At 49.2% G+C, this 16,868-nt stretch overlaps 1 protein-coding gene across 1 annotated transcript in view; it reads right to left on the bottom strand.

The window, feature by feature from the left end:
• The window catches only part of EXT2 (exostosin glycosyltransferase 2), a 127,532-nt gene that overhangs the window by 97,003 nt on the left and 13,661 nt on the right, over positions 1 to 16,868 (bottom strand). The window contains exons 4-6 of the mRNA XM_037069085.1: positions 12,289 to 12,405; positions 4,498 to 4,693; positions 2,593 to 2,732 (exon numbers count right to left, since the gene is read on the bottom strand). Of these exons, the coding sequence (XP_036924980.1) occupies positions 2,593 to 2,732; positions 4,498 to 4,693; positions 12,289 to 12,405 (453 nt within the window). The remainder of the gene's footprint in view (positions 1 to 2,592; positions 2,733 to 4,497; positions 4,694 to 12,288; positions 12,406 to 16,868) is intronic.

The following is a 16,868-nucleotide window of genomic DNA, read 5'->3' as shown; positions in this document are numbered from 1 at the left end:
AACCCCTCCCCCCACTCCGCCCGGCTGGTGAGCAGTGCCTGCTCCTCCCGCGTCCTTACGCTGACCTTCTCAAAGGTCCATTTTCGCCCCTCCCCTCACCGCTGCATTTGTCCTCCTTCCAGCCCACCAGGGCGCTCCAGCCACCCTGGCCCTTTCAGTCACTCGACCGCACAGGCTCTGCACAACACAGGGCCTGTGGGTGGGAAGTCCCGCTTCCTGGCACGCTCTTCCTCCCTGCCCGCTTGGAAGGAACAACGACCTTGCTCCTTTAGCTGGACTGCGCATCCAAACCCATTCATTCACTCGGCATATATTTATGGAGACCCTATATAGAACTAGGTCCTGGTAATACAACAGTGAACAAAACAGTCCAGGGCGGCCTGGGAATCCCTGAGAGCCGTCAGACTACCTCAGGGAAGAGCATTCCAGGCAGAAAGACTAGTAAGTGGAAGGCTCTGAGAAAGCAGCATGTCAGGAATGTTCTAGCAACTGCAAAGAGGCCAGTGTGGCTGGCAAATGGTAAAGAAGACAGGGAAGACCAGGAGGTGAAGAGAGACAGGAAGGAGAGCCACAGCAATGCATGAAGGGCCTCGCGGGCCACTGTAAGTACACGGGCTCTGACTGAGCTAGAAAGCCAGGAGGTTTGGGAAAGGCATGGCATGATCGGACCATGTTCCAACAGAGTCACCCGGCCTGAAGTGTGAGAACAAACTACTAACAGCAAGACCGGGAGCAGAGAGGGCAGCTAGAGGCCACGGCCAAATCTGGGCGAGAGACGCTGACGAGGGAGGAACTGATGCACGCGGTGGGAGAGGAGAGCCAGCGGGATCCGCTCACAGATTAGGTACACTGCGTAAGGGAGAGGAGGGCTCAGCGAGGACTTGCCCTTCGTGGCATTTAGCAGAGTCTGTCATTACACTTGTATAAATTAATTAAAACCGGAAGGCCCTCCCCACCCTAGAGTGGTCCGCTGGGATGGAAAGCACGCCCAGTCCCACTCACAGCACACCCCAAGCATCTGGGACACTGCTCAGCGTGCACACACAGTTAGCACTTAATAAATGTTGGCTAAACGAATACATGATTTTGACTGTACAGATGGGAAAACTGAAGCTCAGCAAAGATTAAATGATTTGCCAAGATCACAAAGCCAGCCAGTAATAGAGCTGGTAATCTGAACGCAGGCCTCCCACCGCTTCTCCATAGTTCGACGACCCAGGCAGACCTAGCTGCTCACAGAAATACCTTTCCACACTCAGCTCAGGGTCACCGCCTCTGTAAAGCCCTCGCCATCTCCACACCGGCAGCGGCACCTGTCCCCTTCTCACTCTGCTCCGAGCTCTCCACCCTGCTAGGGCTGTCTCATCACAGCATTTGGCAATTACTGAGTTACTTGTCTATCTTCCACCACCAGAGCGTGAGCTTTTTGGAGGCGAGGTTTGGCCCTGATCATCCTGGAATCCCCACACCTAACACAGTACCTGGCAATAAAAGGCACTCAACAATGTTTTCACGGATATATAAACGACTGAAGCGGCTCATCACTCCCCTAAGATATAAAGAATCGCACACCCTCCTCTCCCAGGAGGCTCCCTCTCGGTTCCGGGTTTCCATCGCCCCCGTGCACGCATCTGTTAGAGCACTTAACACGCAGTACTACACCTGGTTTGTCTTCCTCACCACACTCCAACCTCCTTGATAGCAGAGACCATTTTATTCACAGTGAGCTTTCCAATAAATGTGAGATGAATGAATGAATACACGTGCGAGTGAATGCTACTTAAATTACTCAGTATCTGGAGTGATCAGAGCAGGATAGAAATATTAAAAAAAAGCTGGGAGAGGAGAAGCAATTAAGCACTTAAGAGCACGTCAAGCCTGAGAAGTATATACGAAAGGAACGAAGTTTCAATCATCTTTAACCTCCAGGTCCTGGGGAAGTGAAATAACAAGAGACTTGCAGGCTTTTCTGCTGATTACAGCACTGGCGGCTGTAACCGGCTGGACCTCGCCCGTCCAGCTGTGCTCGGGAACGTTGCTGAGCTTCCGGCCATGTGGAGGCCCTCCTCCCCCAGCCAGTCTCGGCAGGCAAACTCCGTGAAGACCCCAGAGCACCGGTTCTCAACGGGGGCCGCAAACTGCACGTGGGGAGCTTTAAAATTCAGCATTCCTGAGGACAAAGCCCAGGCACTTTCAAAAGTTCTCCAGGTAAGTATATTCTACAGTCTCTACAAACCACTGCTTTTGGCCAAGAGTTGATACATGCTTTCTGTACGGAGCCAGAGAGTAAGTGTTTTAGGCTTTGTGAGCCATACAATCTCTGTGGCAACCAGACTCTGCCACTGTGGCATAAGAATAGCCACAATGTGTAATTAAAAGGGTGGGGCTGAGTTTCAGTAAAACTTTATGTATAAGAACTGGCAACTGTGCCAACCTCTAGGCCAATGGACTAACTCTCCTGAGGGAAAACATAGCGAAACAACCTAAAGAAGTAGTTCTCACAGCAAGGGATACGTCACAAGTACTTGGGGTATCTGAAATCTAACCCACACAGAACCACTCATGTAAAGCTTTTTAGAAGGTGACACCCACCTCTTCCAGTCAAGAACCTCGGAGAAAGGTAAAATGTAGGAGTCTGCAATGACAACGGGGACACAGCCAGCTCGTAAGATGTCACTCAACACCGCCTGGCCCAGCCGAGCTCCACGAAGGACCACGCAGAAAGTAGCCTCCTGCAGGGACATAAACAGAAAAGGGGGGTTACAAACCAGGTTTGCCAACCCTCATACTTGGATCCCTGCAGACCATGAAGTTCTCCCGAAGGCCAAAGCCAAGGGACACTGAGGCATCCTGACACAAAAGTGCTACAAGGTAAGAGCTCACACCAATAAAACTTCAAAAGTTCACTGGCTGCAACACTGCGCATTTCTGCCCTTCAGCATTACTTCACTGCCTCCTCTGTTGACACCCTGAAAATGTAAACCCATGTCCAGGTCTTCCTCTGGACACTCACCAGTATGACTCCCCACAGGCTGGTCTCCTTCAGCTCCAGCGTACTGTGGAAATGCACCGCGGCACAACGGCTGGACGGCACACTTATCGCAGCCCACCCTGTAATGGAGCATCAGGCTCTCTGGAGGACCCCCCCAGGGAAGGTACGAAATCTCATTTCATCTTTCCACCCCCCCCCCCGGCATCTGGCAGTGTGCTTTGCATGCAGAAGATATTCATTTCATGAATGCAATGCCTTTGAAAACAAGTTAACACAGATACCTTCTATTTAGAAAAATAAATCAAACAAAATGCAAAATCTCAAAAGATTTCTTCCCCACTCACTTCCTCAATGTGGGGAAATAAGAGACGCGCAGGGGGAAACACAGTTGTAATACACAAAACAAAGAGAAGACTCTACTATAATACTCAGTTTCTCCCAGTCTTTGTCTCTTTAGGACAAAAAAAAATTTAAGACAAGCTATTTAATCTTTAAAGCCAGAGAAAAGGAACATCTAGAAGAAAATGTGGAGAAACTCTACATGCCACACTCCTCTGGGGACAAATGAGGGAAGCAGCAGGGAGCAAAGAAGACAGTCCGGTGTGGCACCCGGGGGTGCAGGTGGACGGCCCGGCCGCCCCGCGGAGTTGGCGTCCAGATGCGGACACACGTGCTGATAGCCATCCTTCCTGTCTAGACAAAGGTTACTATAAATACGCCTGTTCACAGCACCACTGTTATCAGTCAGACATTCCAGAGCAGATGCGGCCCTTTCTGAGAGAAAGGATTTTAACAATCTCAGCATGGGCCAGTTCTCTCTGGAGATTTAAAAAAAAAATCACACCAGCTCCTTGATATTTCTCCTTGAAGTAACCTGTCTGCACTTTAAATATTTAAGTGAACAAAACTCAGTGTCTCCTTTCCTAGCCCCCATGCTCCTGGAATGCCAAATATCCTGCTTATAACACATCTCCAGGGACTGCTTTGCCGGCGGTTAGGAAAGAACCACCGCTCCCCTGATTTAGGTACGGGCCCAGCTGGGCATGCGGGGGGCACAGCGCACCAAACAGAACAATGACTAAAAATAAAAGCCCCTGCTCCCCAGGAAAGCTGGCCGCCTTGTGGGGTAGCACACCCAGAGGACACAAGCTGCCACTTATAAAAGTTTCTCTGGCTGGCTTATGAATACAGGGGTGAAAGCAAAATGCATCTGCCTACTTTGTCTATGCGGCTGCTCTGCAAAGCGAACGCATCTGCATTTTTGAAGTATGACGAGTATCTGAAAGGAGTATGAGCACTCACAGGCCAAGACGCTTGTTACAAACAACATGCCAGACACGAGGAGGCACCTGCACGTCTGCACAGCCAGTCAAGGGCAATGCGGCCCTTCCTTCTCCCCTCGGGGAGCCCTCCTAGTGGCAAGTGGAGAACCGCTCCTGCTTGTTAATCTCACTTTGCCAGACATGACCTCCACTGCGCCTTGAGAGGGAATGAGCGGCACTCACCTGCAGCACCTGGGGGTACTCGAACACCTGGTGCTGGTGGCAGCGCTTGCGGGCGGAGAGGACGTCCTCGGACAGGTTGGAGCACTTGTCTAGCACCAGCACGGACCCCCCGTGCGCGGCCTGCAGGGCCCCCAGTTCCTCTCGGTACTCGGGGTGCAGCGCCCACTGAGACGACAGCAGGAAGTACCGCCGGGGCCTGCAAAGGAGGGAAAGGTGGCCGTGTGTCAGCCGTGTGTCAGCCGTGTGTCAGTCGTGTGTCAGTCGAGGTGATGATGGCCACACGGCAGTAAGTGTTTCCCCACCAGTCTTCACATGCCTTGACTTTGGGCAGAAATAATACTTTGTTACATGGCTGAATGTTAAAAATACTATATACCACAACAGAGTAAGGTATGACTCATTCACATATGCAATAGTTGAGAATTTTATTTCAAAAGTTCTTTTTTTTTAAAGATTTTATTTATTTATCTTAGAGGGAAAGGGAAGGAGAGAGAGGGAGACAGAGAAATATCAATGTATGGTTGCCTCTCATGCGTTCCCTGCCAGGAACCAGGAACTGGCCTGCAACCCAGGCATGTGCCCTGACTGGGAATCGAACCGCGATCGTGTGGTTCGCAGGCCTGCGCTCAATCCACTGAGCTACACCAGGGAGGGCTCAAAAGAGTTCTTAATGTTTTGAGAAAAGACTTACAATATCCCAAGCTTAGAGAGTATCCTACACATACGGGTGTATGTTGAAAAAGAGAAAAACTGACCGGTTGGTGGGTTGCCTGGAAGAAACATCAACATGTTACCATTAGTAACATTAGTTGTATCTGATTCTCTGACCAGAAAAGGAACTGAGAGCTGGCGCACCCTTCAAACAGGAAAAGAGAGAAACTTAATGGGCAGTAGAACCAAGAGAGACGGAAGACGGCTGCGGGCCTTTGAACGGTGTCCTTACGCTGAGGGACAGAGAGCGCCCACGGTGGAGGCCACCTGGACATGAGCCAGACCGAGCCGGTATGTGAGAACAAGAGAAAAACTCCCTGCCAGTGGATGGCATCAGTTTCAGCATCTGAATACCAGGGACGAGTAAAAGAAAACGTAGTGAGGAAAGAATCCCCAAGGGTCCAGTGCCATTCAGATCTCCGTGAGAGATAAGAGTGAGGACACTCCGTTAGTCAGCCAGAAGTCAATATGAGGGGGAGACCAGATGGTAATTCCCTCCCAGAAGGCAAGATTCCCAGAAAACTGAGAGGTTAGGTTACAGAGCACAAAGACTGTATAGGTTGAGAGACCACTAGAAAAAAAAGAACACAAAGCAGGTTCCCGGAAGAAATGAAATACCTATCACACCTGGGAGCGGTACGCATGTAAATCCACCTCTAACTGGTACAGACCCTGGGAAATACAAGGGCTATGCGTCTCCTAGGCTGGGCACTGACACAGCTTGTTCAGAAGGAGCGACCAGGGTCCTATACTCTGTAAGCCATTTCTCCCTCTTTTTTTTCCCCTTGCTTTGGGGAGAAAGGAAGGGTAATCGTTTTTTTTTGGGTTTTTTTCCGTTTCTTAGACTTATTTCGAGGTTTACACATCCAATGCCAAAGAATGATCAATCATTCCCTAGCTGAGATCGTCACTTTGACTGAGCACCGAGCTTCAGGCCCAAACACATGGAGCGACGAGGGGAAGGTGGGCACTGGCCTAGCCAGCCAGACCGGCAGGAGAGACTCCAGAGAACAGAGCGAAACACAGCACAGCCAGATCACTCATGAGTCCTCAGAACCGTTTCTTTTGGTAATTTCTTTGTACAGCTGAACTAAAAGCAAAGGGCATTTCTCACACCACAGTGAGCAAAAAAAGGAATAAGCAGAGTCCCTAAAACCTCACTGTCCAATAGCAATTAGCCACATCAGGCCATTTAAATTAAAATTAATTAAAATTTGCCCTGGGTGGTGTGGCTCAGTTGGTTGGAGCACTGTCCCGTGACCAAAGGGTGGTGGGTTCACTTCCCAACCAGGACACATACCGAGGTTGCGGGTTCAGTCCCGGGTCCAGCTGCATACAGTCCTGGGTCTGGGCCCCTACAGGAGGCAACCAATCAGTGTTTCTCTCACATCAGTGTTTCCCTCTTTCCCTTCCTCTCTCTCTCTGAGAGCAATGAAAAAATGTCCTCAAGTAAGGATAAAAAAATTTGAAGAGTTTTTTATTACAAATCAGAAAACTTTTTATTTAGAAATTTTAGTGAAAAGTTCTACACTGGGTTTAGGCTAAATGGCCTCTGTCAAAGGTCACTGAGGTCTTTGACCATGTAGGTCTGTCCAATCCGTGAGACTGGTACACAGTACTTGCTGGATGTTTCTAAAGGCTTTCTGCTGAAGTAGAGCTGTTAGCATAAAACTGGTGCTCTTCACCATGTGGAGTAAGAACAGACGTGCTGGCCTCCAAGAGGGCGTCCTCCAGAGGGTGTCGGTGCATGAGGAGGGTGTGTCCGCACGCCCAGACGGCCCACATGGAGTGTTGAAGCCATGGTGGGGTGAGACCGTCTACCTGGGGAAGAGCAGGGAGGTGGCCCAGCACAGAGTAGCAGAGCCCGAAAAGGGTGGCCAAGGTCTGTGCACCGTGGGCAGGGGCAGAGTAGCTACCACAACCCAGCGTGGGGTGCTGGCGACCAGGTGAGGGTCAGAGGGCATCTGGGAATCTGGAGCAGTGTCAGAGCCTGGGCAGGCTGAAAAGGGCGCCACGCCAGTTGTGGGGAGGGTGATAGCAATGGTGATATTACACCAGCGTGGGGTGTTGGAACCCCAAAAGGGTGAGGAAGGTATCTATGCTTCAGGGTGGCCGGCAGAGGGCGGGGAGCAGCTGTAGGAGCTCCAAGGTGGGAGGGGCAGGTGTTGGGTCTGAGCGACAGTAGAGAGGGCACCTGGGCAGTGCGGTGGGGGCAGTGGCAGCGACAGAATTCTGGTTACGTGGGAGAGGGCTGATCAAATAAATGAAGGCATTGAGGATAACGGGAACCAGATTTCTCACTGTCAGAGAAGGGAGTGCCCAACACGGACTGGAGATGCCGACAGAGGTACATGGTGTGGTATGCACACATTCAGAGGGAGATTCACCCACATCGACAGAACTAAATACAGACGTCAATGTGCGGTGCTCAGGGAAACTCTCAGGTAACCAAAGGCCCAAAAGACCGTGGCTTAGATTTCACAGCTCAGAAACCAAAGTCCACTCCAGAGGGTCAGTCGCCAGTGCCACTGGACTCACGCCCCCCACTGCCCCATTTCCAACACACACGTGCACACGTGAACGACCGCCCGAAACCACTCGCCCGCTCCACGCTGGCTCTCCCTGGCCTGACAGATGGCTGACGGCGTGTGCCTGTTCTAGTTTTCAGCAAACGAAATGTTCAGGTGGAATTTGTTTTTCTTTTCAGGACTGAAGTTACGAGCTATGACTGTCATGTTCCCTCCCAGCAGGGCCGGTATCTAAGCTTCAGTGAAACCACGCTGAGAATTCCAAGTCTCCCTCACAGTGACAGTTGCAAACTCCCAGCTTAGTTCCTTGTAGGGAGAAAACGACAAGAATTCCAGCTGAGGCCAGCACAGCTGTGAGAAGAAGCTATCAATAGCAACAACCATGAGCTTCCCATTGAAAAAAGAGAGAGAGATTTAAAATAAAAATAGAAGACAGAGCTCCTGCTACTCTACAGAGCCCTCAAGAGATGTGGGAACTCCCTCAGCAAGCAGCTCTCACAGAGAGTGGCAGACCCCAAACACCACCACGGGGCCACCCGGCCCACCTCCCCCCAGGCCCTGGAAGGGGTGAGGAGTCTGCAGCCCGCCGTCTTTGCCTTATTTTTTCCTTTTCTGACTTTGTTTTCTTGAGGCGGGGGTGAAGGGGTATGAGGTCGTTTATAAAAGAAACACCCCGGCTGCAGGGCCCAACCGTGAGTCCAACGGCGAAGTCAGCCCCGGCCACCATGCCCAGCGCGGCCTGGACCTCCCACTGCTGCCCCTGAAGACGCACTGTGTGCGCACCTAGTCGGCGAACGGCAGAACTTCAGAAACTCGCCGAGACCTCAAGGGATCTCGCTACAGACCTCATGTCAGTTCGTTATATGTAATCTGTGGAGAGATTCACTACAAAAAACAGGCAAAGTAGCAGTTTAAGTCTTTGAAACAAATTATTTAAAAATAGTTTTTACTGTGCAGAGTGATTTGTTCTTTTTTCATTGTCTTTTTTTTAAACTTGTTACATCAAAATTTGATTTTGTAATTTAAATTATATTTTATTGTTTATGCTGTTACAGTTGTCCTGGCTTTTCTCCCTTTGCTCCCCTCTCCACCCAGCACCCCGCACTCCCCCAGGACATCCCCACGCCACTCACTGCCCGTGGGTCACGAGTGCATGTTCTTTGGCTACTCCATTCCCACGCTGTTCTTTACATTCCCACGGCTGTTCCGTAACAACCAACTTGTACTTCTTAATTCCTCCGCCTTTTTGCCTATCCCCCTGGCCTCCCCTCCCATCTGGCAACCATGAAATGTTCTCTGCATCTACGATTCTGTTTCTGCTCTGACAGATATGTATTTACTGCCATTTTATTGTTTATAGTTTTGATCTTCTTCTTCTTAAAGAAGACCCTTTAACACTTCATATAATACTGAATTGGTGGTGATGAATTCCTTTAGCTTTCTCTACGGACTGTCCTTCCATTCTAAAGGATAATCTTAGTTGTAGGTCCTTCCTTGTTTTTCATCACTTTGAATATTTCTTGCCAATCCCTTCTAGCCTGCAGTTTCTTTTTGAGTAATCATCTGGCAGTCTTATGGGAGCTCCCTTGTAGGTAACTAACTGCTTTTCCCTTGCTGCTTTTAAGGTTCTTTATCTTTAACCTTTGGCATTTTAATTATGACGTGTCTTGGCATGGGCCTCTCTGGGTTCATCTTGTTTGGGACTCTGTTTGGTATGTTTTCTGCCCTGGATGAAGTCTGAAGGGAAGTAACGGCCCTAACCCATATAAGAGAGCTAAATTACACCAGAGAGATTAGATAATACAGAGTTTGGTTCAAGCAGCCTTAGGAAAGACAGAGGCCCAGGTATGGCCGAGCTGACCCAACAGCCCTGACCCTCACCAGCACACTCCCTGCCTCGCCCAGGCCTGCTCAGCCTCATGTTGCTGACATGGGTCCAGTGATTCGCATGGAGTACTGCCCTGAGCGGATGTCAGGGAACCCTATACAGAACCCTGGCTGTTCTCCTTTGAAAGGCTGGCCCTTGGCTAACGTATGGGAACTTTGGTTTGGGAGACGTCCCACCAACCCAAACTGGCGAGAACTGTGTCCATACTGTGTGTACGAACAACGTGGTTTGCACCGAACACCTGCTTTTCTTCTGGGAGTCCGGAGTTCTGGCACACGGCAAGCACCGACTGCCCACGGAAAAGCCTGGGTGCCGAGTTTCCGACACGCTTTCCTGTTGGCAAAATGTCAACACACTGTCGCAACTTGCTGCTGGGGGAACAAAGCCCCTCCTGTGCGCACCTGCAGGTGCTTCCCTGGACTTCACCTCGTGCACCCTTCCCTCCCAGACTGCATTTTGTATCCTTCTACTGCAATAAAACACGGTGTGAGCACAACTACATGCTGACTTCCTACGGGAGTCCTTCTGGCAAATTGCTGAAACACTCACCCTCGGTCACAACAGTAAAACACGGCTCTATACGCTGCCTAATGTTCCCAGGGGACAGAATCAGCCTAGCCATTCTTGGTCCAAATAGGCCTTCGATAAAGGTTTCAGTTGATCTGAAGTGAATTGAATTGAATTAAATAATTTCTGGAAGAACTTCAGGAAAAATAAAGCAAAGGGTTAAAAAAGAACTTTCAAAAATCATACAAGTGATTTAAATTTAAGTAAATGCTCAAAGAAATAGCAAGCAGGGGAGTGAACTTCTTTCCAAGTTCAGTGGGCTTTTCTCTGCTTCATTATAGTTACTGGCACCTAGCACGGCACGAGTGTGCTGAATTAGGGCACCAGATACACGAAAGAAACGTGCGCCACCCCGGAGCGTGCAAGTGGCGCTGGCACGGAACATCCTTTCTCAATGTGTGCATGGAGGGTGACAGCTCATAGGTACTGGGCTTATTCTGGGGGTGATGAAAATGTTCCGGAACTAGATGGAAACCACTAAACTGTATCAAACCAGCCCACTTTGTACCTGAAGCTTACACAGTGTTAAACGTCCATCAAACCTCAAGTTTTAAAAATTCACTGAGTGGTACATGTTAAAAGAGTGAATTTTGTGGTATATAAATGATCTCAATTAAAAAAATAAAATAAGTCAACTCTGGGAGTCCACTAACAGAGAGACACCCAGACAGTGTTTCTGGGTGCTCTACGCAACAAGCTCAGGAACAATCCAACCTTCCTTTGCACTTTTCTGCATTTGCACAGGGGAGAGTGAAAGACGCTTCAGCCTCACCTGGGACTTTTTCACATGTCGTCTCAATCACAAATTTGCTGTGTCTGAAGTCAGTTCCATAATGTGGTCCAAGACCACTCTGCAAGGCACACGCACACAGAAGACAGAGACACCTTTACCTCAGAGAGGGTCTCTTCCCAGAGTCCATAAGGGCTTCCACGGGGAATCCTGGGGTGCGTGAGGATGATTCTCTTGTTCTCAAATGATTGCTTTGAGACTCACTCTAAGCCCAACTGCTATATGTAGGTTTTTAAATCTCAGCCAGTATATTTCTAGGGGGCAATGTACAAATGAGTCGCCTTTATACAGGAGCACCTGGCACACAAGCTATCATCACGTTTGTTTCAAGTTCATTGACAGTCTCACCATGAATGAGCACAACTTAAACAGACTATAGCAAAAAAATGGGAGACAGAATGCCCCGTACATCCGCGCTGTCAGCTCTTTTCATTTACTCACATGTCAAAAATGTGAGCCAAGTACGTGCCAAGCACGAGGACATAGCAGTTAAAAAACGGACCAGGCACCAGCTTCACTGCCCCTACAATACCCAAAATCCAAAAGAGGGGCTTTAAGCAAGTCTCCGCCATGGGGCACAGTGTGTGGTGCCCCGGCAGAGCGCAGGCTTGCGATGGGTGCAGAAGGCAGAAGGCCAGTCCGGGGGCTAGGAAACTGCCCCTCCAGTAGGTGGTCTTCAGGTCGGAATCTAAAGAACAAGTGGGTCATTAGCCTGATGAAAATGAGAAGAAAGATTTCCAGATAATAGAAAGTTCTGTAGCCCCCAAAAACAGAGTAGAGCTTGTTCTAAGAACTAAGAGAGAGAAAAAAAGCTAGAGAGGGTGACAATGGTCCTGAGACATAGCGGCCTGAAAGACCTTTTCGTGAGTCTGGGCTTATCCCAAGGGCCATGTGAAGCCAACAGTTAGACTCGGGGACAACAAAACCAGAAGCAGGGAGGCCAACTAGCAGGCCGTTTCGGCAACAGGGAGCAGTGACAGTAACTGGCATACGGTGTGGACAGGGCAGACAGACAGGGCAGACGGAGCTAAGAAATATTTAGGATGTAGAATCAGTAAGACTTAGCCTTCCGGCATGGAAGGGAGACGAAGGAGTAAAGGACACCACGTGGATTCTGACTTGGAAGGCCTGGCAGGTAGCACCACTACACATTCACTGAGAGAACACTTGAGGAGTGAACAGGATTGGGGCGGGGTGGCCGAAGCAAGGAGCCCGGCTATCACCGATGCTTTGGTTGCTGTGATGCCGTCTGGGCTGAACACAGTCGGCATCTCACAGCACGCCTGGCTGTGCCGAGTGCAGCTTACCCTGGCCCTCTCTCTGGAAGGTCCACCTCAGTGGACAGCGGACTGTAGACAGGAATGCTGACGTCGTAGCCTTGCCGGTAAGTCCACGTAGAAAAGCCACCGCCAGCCAACAGAGCCCTGAAAGCAAAACATTTTGTCAAACAATAAGAAAGGTCTTCACTCTGGTAAGTTCTGTAGAAGGGACGGGAGTACGGTTAAGTCCTCACTTAACGTCATGGGTAGGCTCTGCGACTGTAAGCAAAACGACACATAACAAAACCAATTGTGTTTCATCCACAGGCCAATTCACATAAACCAGCGTTGGGCTCCTGTTGCAGCTCATCAATGTTGTAAGGAAACAAAGTTGAGCGAAATGGCATTATTCAAGGACCTGCTGCAACTGAGTCTCACTACCAACGACAGCTCACGTGCGCTTAGTCATTCTTCCAGAAAGACACTGTGCTAAATGTCTGCATCGCATCTCCTGGGCACCAGCTGCACCCTGTCCCCGAGGTACCAGCCTTCCTCCGAAGTCCCAGTAGTCTTTCCTTCCTTTCCATTTTTAAAAATACATCACAGCCCAGAGGACACCCTCTGAATAGCACCTCTACTACCTTCTTCAGTTCCCATTCACTTCTCCCAAAAGCCACACCCTGGTCTTAGCTACAGTTACAGTAACAGGAATAACCACAGGTCTGCAGAGAAGACTGGCCAGGCGGTCACTCCCCTACTCACTGACTAGAATCTTGGGAGATGACGGGCAGAGAACGCAGCTGTGCTGTCTCAGGCCACATAGGCTCCAGCTTCTCTCCAATTCCAGTTCCTGCCCTGGGCGGTTCTTCCCCCTGCGTCCCAGGGCTGTGCGGGGACCATGCGGCCTCTCCGAGCAGTCTCTGCCCATTCCGGTTGCTCAGGCTGGTTAGCCCAGTTCCCTCTGCAGGAAGCAGGACCCAGAGCTGGACATTCAGTGCTTCTCGCACAGCGTGTGTGCACCGGCTTTTATTCTCAACCAGAAAGCTGTGAATGCTCTGTTCTAACTGGATCCGGCAAGCAGCAGAACGGCACTTCAGAGAAAAGGAAGCAGGTGTCAATCACACCGACTTTCACTACTGTCTGTCCTTGGGATCCCAAAGCCATCAAAATCACTTCCCAGGGCAAAGTTTTGCCAGTTCCATGCACCACACAGTCTAAACCTAAATGTTTGAGCTGAGAAACCACATTTTTCACAATATTGATTGCTACCAACCCTCTCGGCCCCCACCCTGATGACAGCGTATGTTCCCTTCCAACATGACCAGTGAACGTTCAAAGAGTTTCAAACCACCCCTGGAAATCCCGATCTGCTTGTTTAAGCTTTCTGAAACCAAGAACTGGTTAGTGAGGTAATGTGTAGGCTAAAAAAAATCACGCCAGCTGCCAGTCTACTCTGTAAAACTCAAGGACTATTCTTAACACCAACAGACGGTCTCATTTTTCCTGATCGGCACTCGGCAGTGAGTGCATCCAACACGGATCTGGGCAGGCTCCACGACCAGGACGGCAAGCAGACCGCACGGGCTCCCACGACCCCTGTGCAGAGAAGCGCACGGGCAGGCGGGGGCCAGGTGGGGGGCAGGCGGGGGGCAGTCCAGGTACGCCGGGCTGTGGGGGTTAGGTCACTACGTCCACAGCCCAGAGGAGGGGAATGCGTATGTTGTCGCACACCCCTCACCCCTGGGCTGTGGGTGTGGAAGGAAGGAGGGCCTCTCACACTAACTTTTACTGTGACTGCCCCTGAGGCCCCAAACTGAACTCCGTTGCCGGGGGGTAAGGCAGGGGTTTTGCACCGGTAGTCGACCCAAAGGTCGACAAGCACGAAACCCAAAGCACATCTTACACCACAGGTCGGACAGGCCCGACCACTCGTCCTCTGGGAAAGAGCCACAACCACCGTCAGTCACACGGACCTCACACCGGCCTGCTGTTCACAAGACTTCGACTTCAGTCACTGTATCTTCTCCTGCCAATGTTTCCATAACAGTATAATGGAGAAAATATTGTAAGCATCCCTTGCTTTAAAAAACACATGTTTTACATTGACTGAAAAATGAATTTCGGAGAAGCACATTCTGTTTTCCCATTATGTATCCCCAAACCAGAGACCAGTGCCAAAGCTGCAAGAGAAGAGGCAGAAAACTTGCAGTCGAAAGAGCATCAGCATGACGACCAGACTCTCACCAGGCGGTGCCGGGCCACTCGGAGTGTCCTCGGGCACCGGCAGCACTCTCCCGACTTCCTGACTCCAGGCCGTCTCCCCTGCCCCGAACCCTCCCCACGGCCTCTCGGTGCCTTGCCCAGGCCCTTCCCCAGATGTTCCCCTCGTCCCCTCCTTTCTCAGCCTCTGAACACAGTTCCCCTGCAAGTTCATCCCCTGCTTTCTTTTAGACCATGCATGCAATCAGGTCTGCAAATTCCTCAAATACAAAGCTTTGGATTTTGCAAAAAAAAAGCCAACCAATTCTCTTGGTCATATGGGGTGGGACAGAAGTAGGTTCACAGCTGTGAGTGCACGGAGCACAGTTTATTTATTCCTGTATTATTCCTTATTAATTACTGCATTACTTTTCCACGTGAACAACTGCAAACCTACTTTTGTCCCACCCTGTATTTATTTACTAAATCAAACAAACTGTAGAAAATATCTCTGAGACAGGTAAATGTGAACAGTGGCTAGATATTAAGTAGATATTTAGTAACATTAAAGAATTACTATTAACTTTTTAGGTATGATAATAGTACTATAGTTAGGCTTTTCAAAGAGCTCCCTGTGTGCAAGTTCAAAGGGAAATATTTATAAATGTGATGCTGTAGCACCTGGGGTTTCCCTCCAGATAATCTGTGTGTGTGGGGGCGGGGAACTGGCCTCTGGCTGAGGATCACCCAAGCTGGGGGGCGGCAGGGGCGTGGTGCCAGTATTGCTTCTTTTGTACGGGTTTACCATTTTCTATAACAAGTGTAAATTAACAGATATACACCCACACAAAGCAGAAATTTGTGACAGATACATGCAAAGAGAGAATAATAAAAACCCGAGGTACGACTATCACAGAATATACCTGGGAAAATAAAGGGCAGTAGGTGTAAGGCAATAAAAAAGTATAGTATGCACCCAATTAAGTTAAGATTTAAATATATGTATTTTTACATATATATTAAGTGTATAAAGCCATTGAAAAATACACAGTATTTGAGAACAGTGATTACCTTTCAGTAAGGGGGTAAAAAGAGAGAAGGATGTGAAAGTGTATTTTCACATTTTATTCTTTATATACTTGCATGTGGTTCCAACCTTGTACAAAGAAAGTACACGTGTATCACATGTATGATTTTTGAAAACTGAAAGAGAAATAAAAACAGATTTAAGCAACGTAAAAGATGTCCGCTGAGCGGACATTTCCTTCCGGCCTGGCCCTCGCATTTCCCCAAAGTGAAACGAGTCTTAAGTGATCACACCTATGCCTTTAGACTTTGGGAGAGCTTAGAAGCAATCTAATCTAACCTGTCTATTTTCTGGTTTCCACATAATTTGACATGCACCTCCTGCTGAGACCATTCTATATCCATGCTTCTTGCCTCCTCTGAATCCAGGGATAAGAACAAAGAATAAGAAAAATTAGCAAACAAATCTTCTATTCCCCACCCCAACCAGACAACCACCTAGGTTGCAAAATGCATTTCCCACATGCGAAGACAGACAAGGGACTATATGGTGATTCATTACTTGCCATAGGATCACTTCTAATCACTTACAAAAGTACACGCATTGGGGAAACAATTTAACCTTCCTGATCCTTAACACCTGAGACCTAGCAAGAACTTCAACTTTCTCCTCACTGCTTGACACTTCCCTGCAGAGAAATGAAACCTCATTTAACATGTGTACTTAATAAAAACAAAATCCTTCTCCTATGCAGATACATATACCAAAATGTCAGCAAAAACCAAAATGTTTCAAACAGAAACAAGCCCGTCTCAAACCCAGAACAGCAGGGAAAGACACTGCATTCCTAACAGCCCCTTTCCTCCCCTTCTCTGTTCTCTGAGGTATTTCCCTTCCCCAGAACCGCCCAGTCCATGGAACTGAGCAGCCCACTCAGGAACAGGGGCTGAGCACCAGGCCAGGGATCTCTGGGCTCAGCTGGTCCAACAGATGGGGCGTAGCATGACTGCCCTCTATCGTCCAAAACGGTCTCTACACCAACCTTGCGGAGGGGGGTCCTCGTGTGTCTCTCTTGGTAATAACTGTGCTTCCAGATGGAGACACAATGCTGACTTGAGACAATACTTAAAGTAAAGAGGGCTTCCATTTACTGATCTGGGGAAGCAGTCTGAGTACAGATTTTCATAAATGATTCTGAGCCTCTAACAAACTGAGAACACAGCTGGCTTTGGGCTGTTCACTCACGTATTTCAGCAACAATGACTTTACGAGTTAACATCAACTATGATAAAAGTGGTTAGAAATGAGTTCATGCATAAACTCCTAACACTCCTATCCCTTGAGTACTGCCCAGGAGTCTTATCTTGGGCCCGAGCTTATTGCTCTCCCCAAGGCCTTGGAC

The sequence above is a fragment of the Sturnira hondurensis genome, unplaced genomic scaffold (genome assembly GCF_014824575.4).
Source record: "Sturnira hondurensis isolate 20B ecotype Veracruz unplaced genomic scaffold, ASM1482457v3 Scaffold0018399, whole genome shotgun sequence".
NCBI classification, from domain to species: Eukaryota; Metazoa; Chordata; class Mammalia; order Chiroptera; family Phyllostomidae; genus Sturnira; species Sturnira hondurensis.
This window is presented reverse-complemented; position numbering and strand designations above follow the sequence as displayed.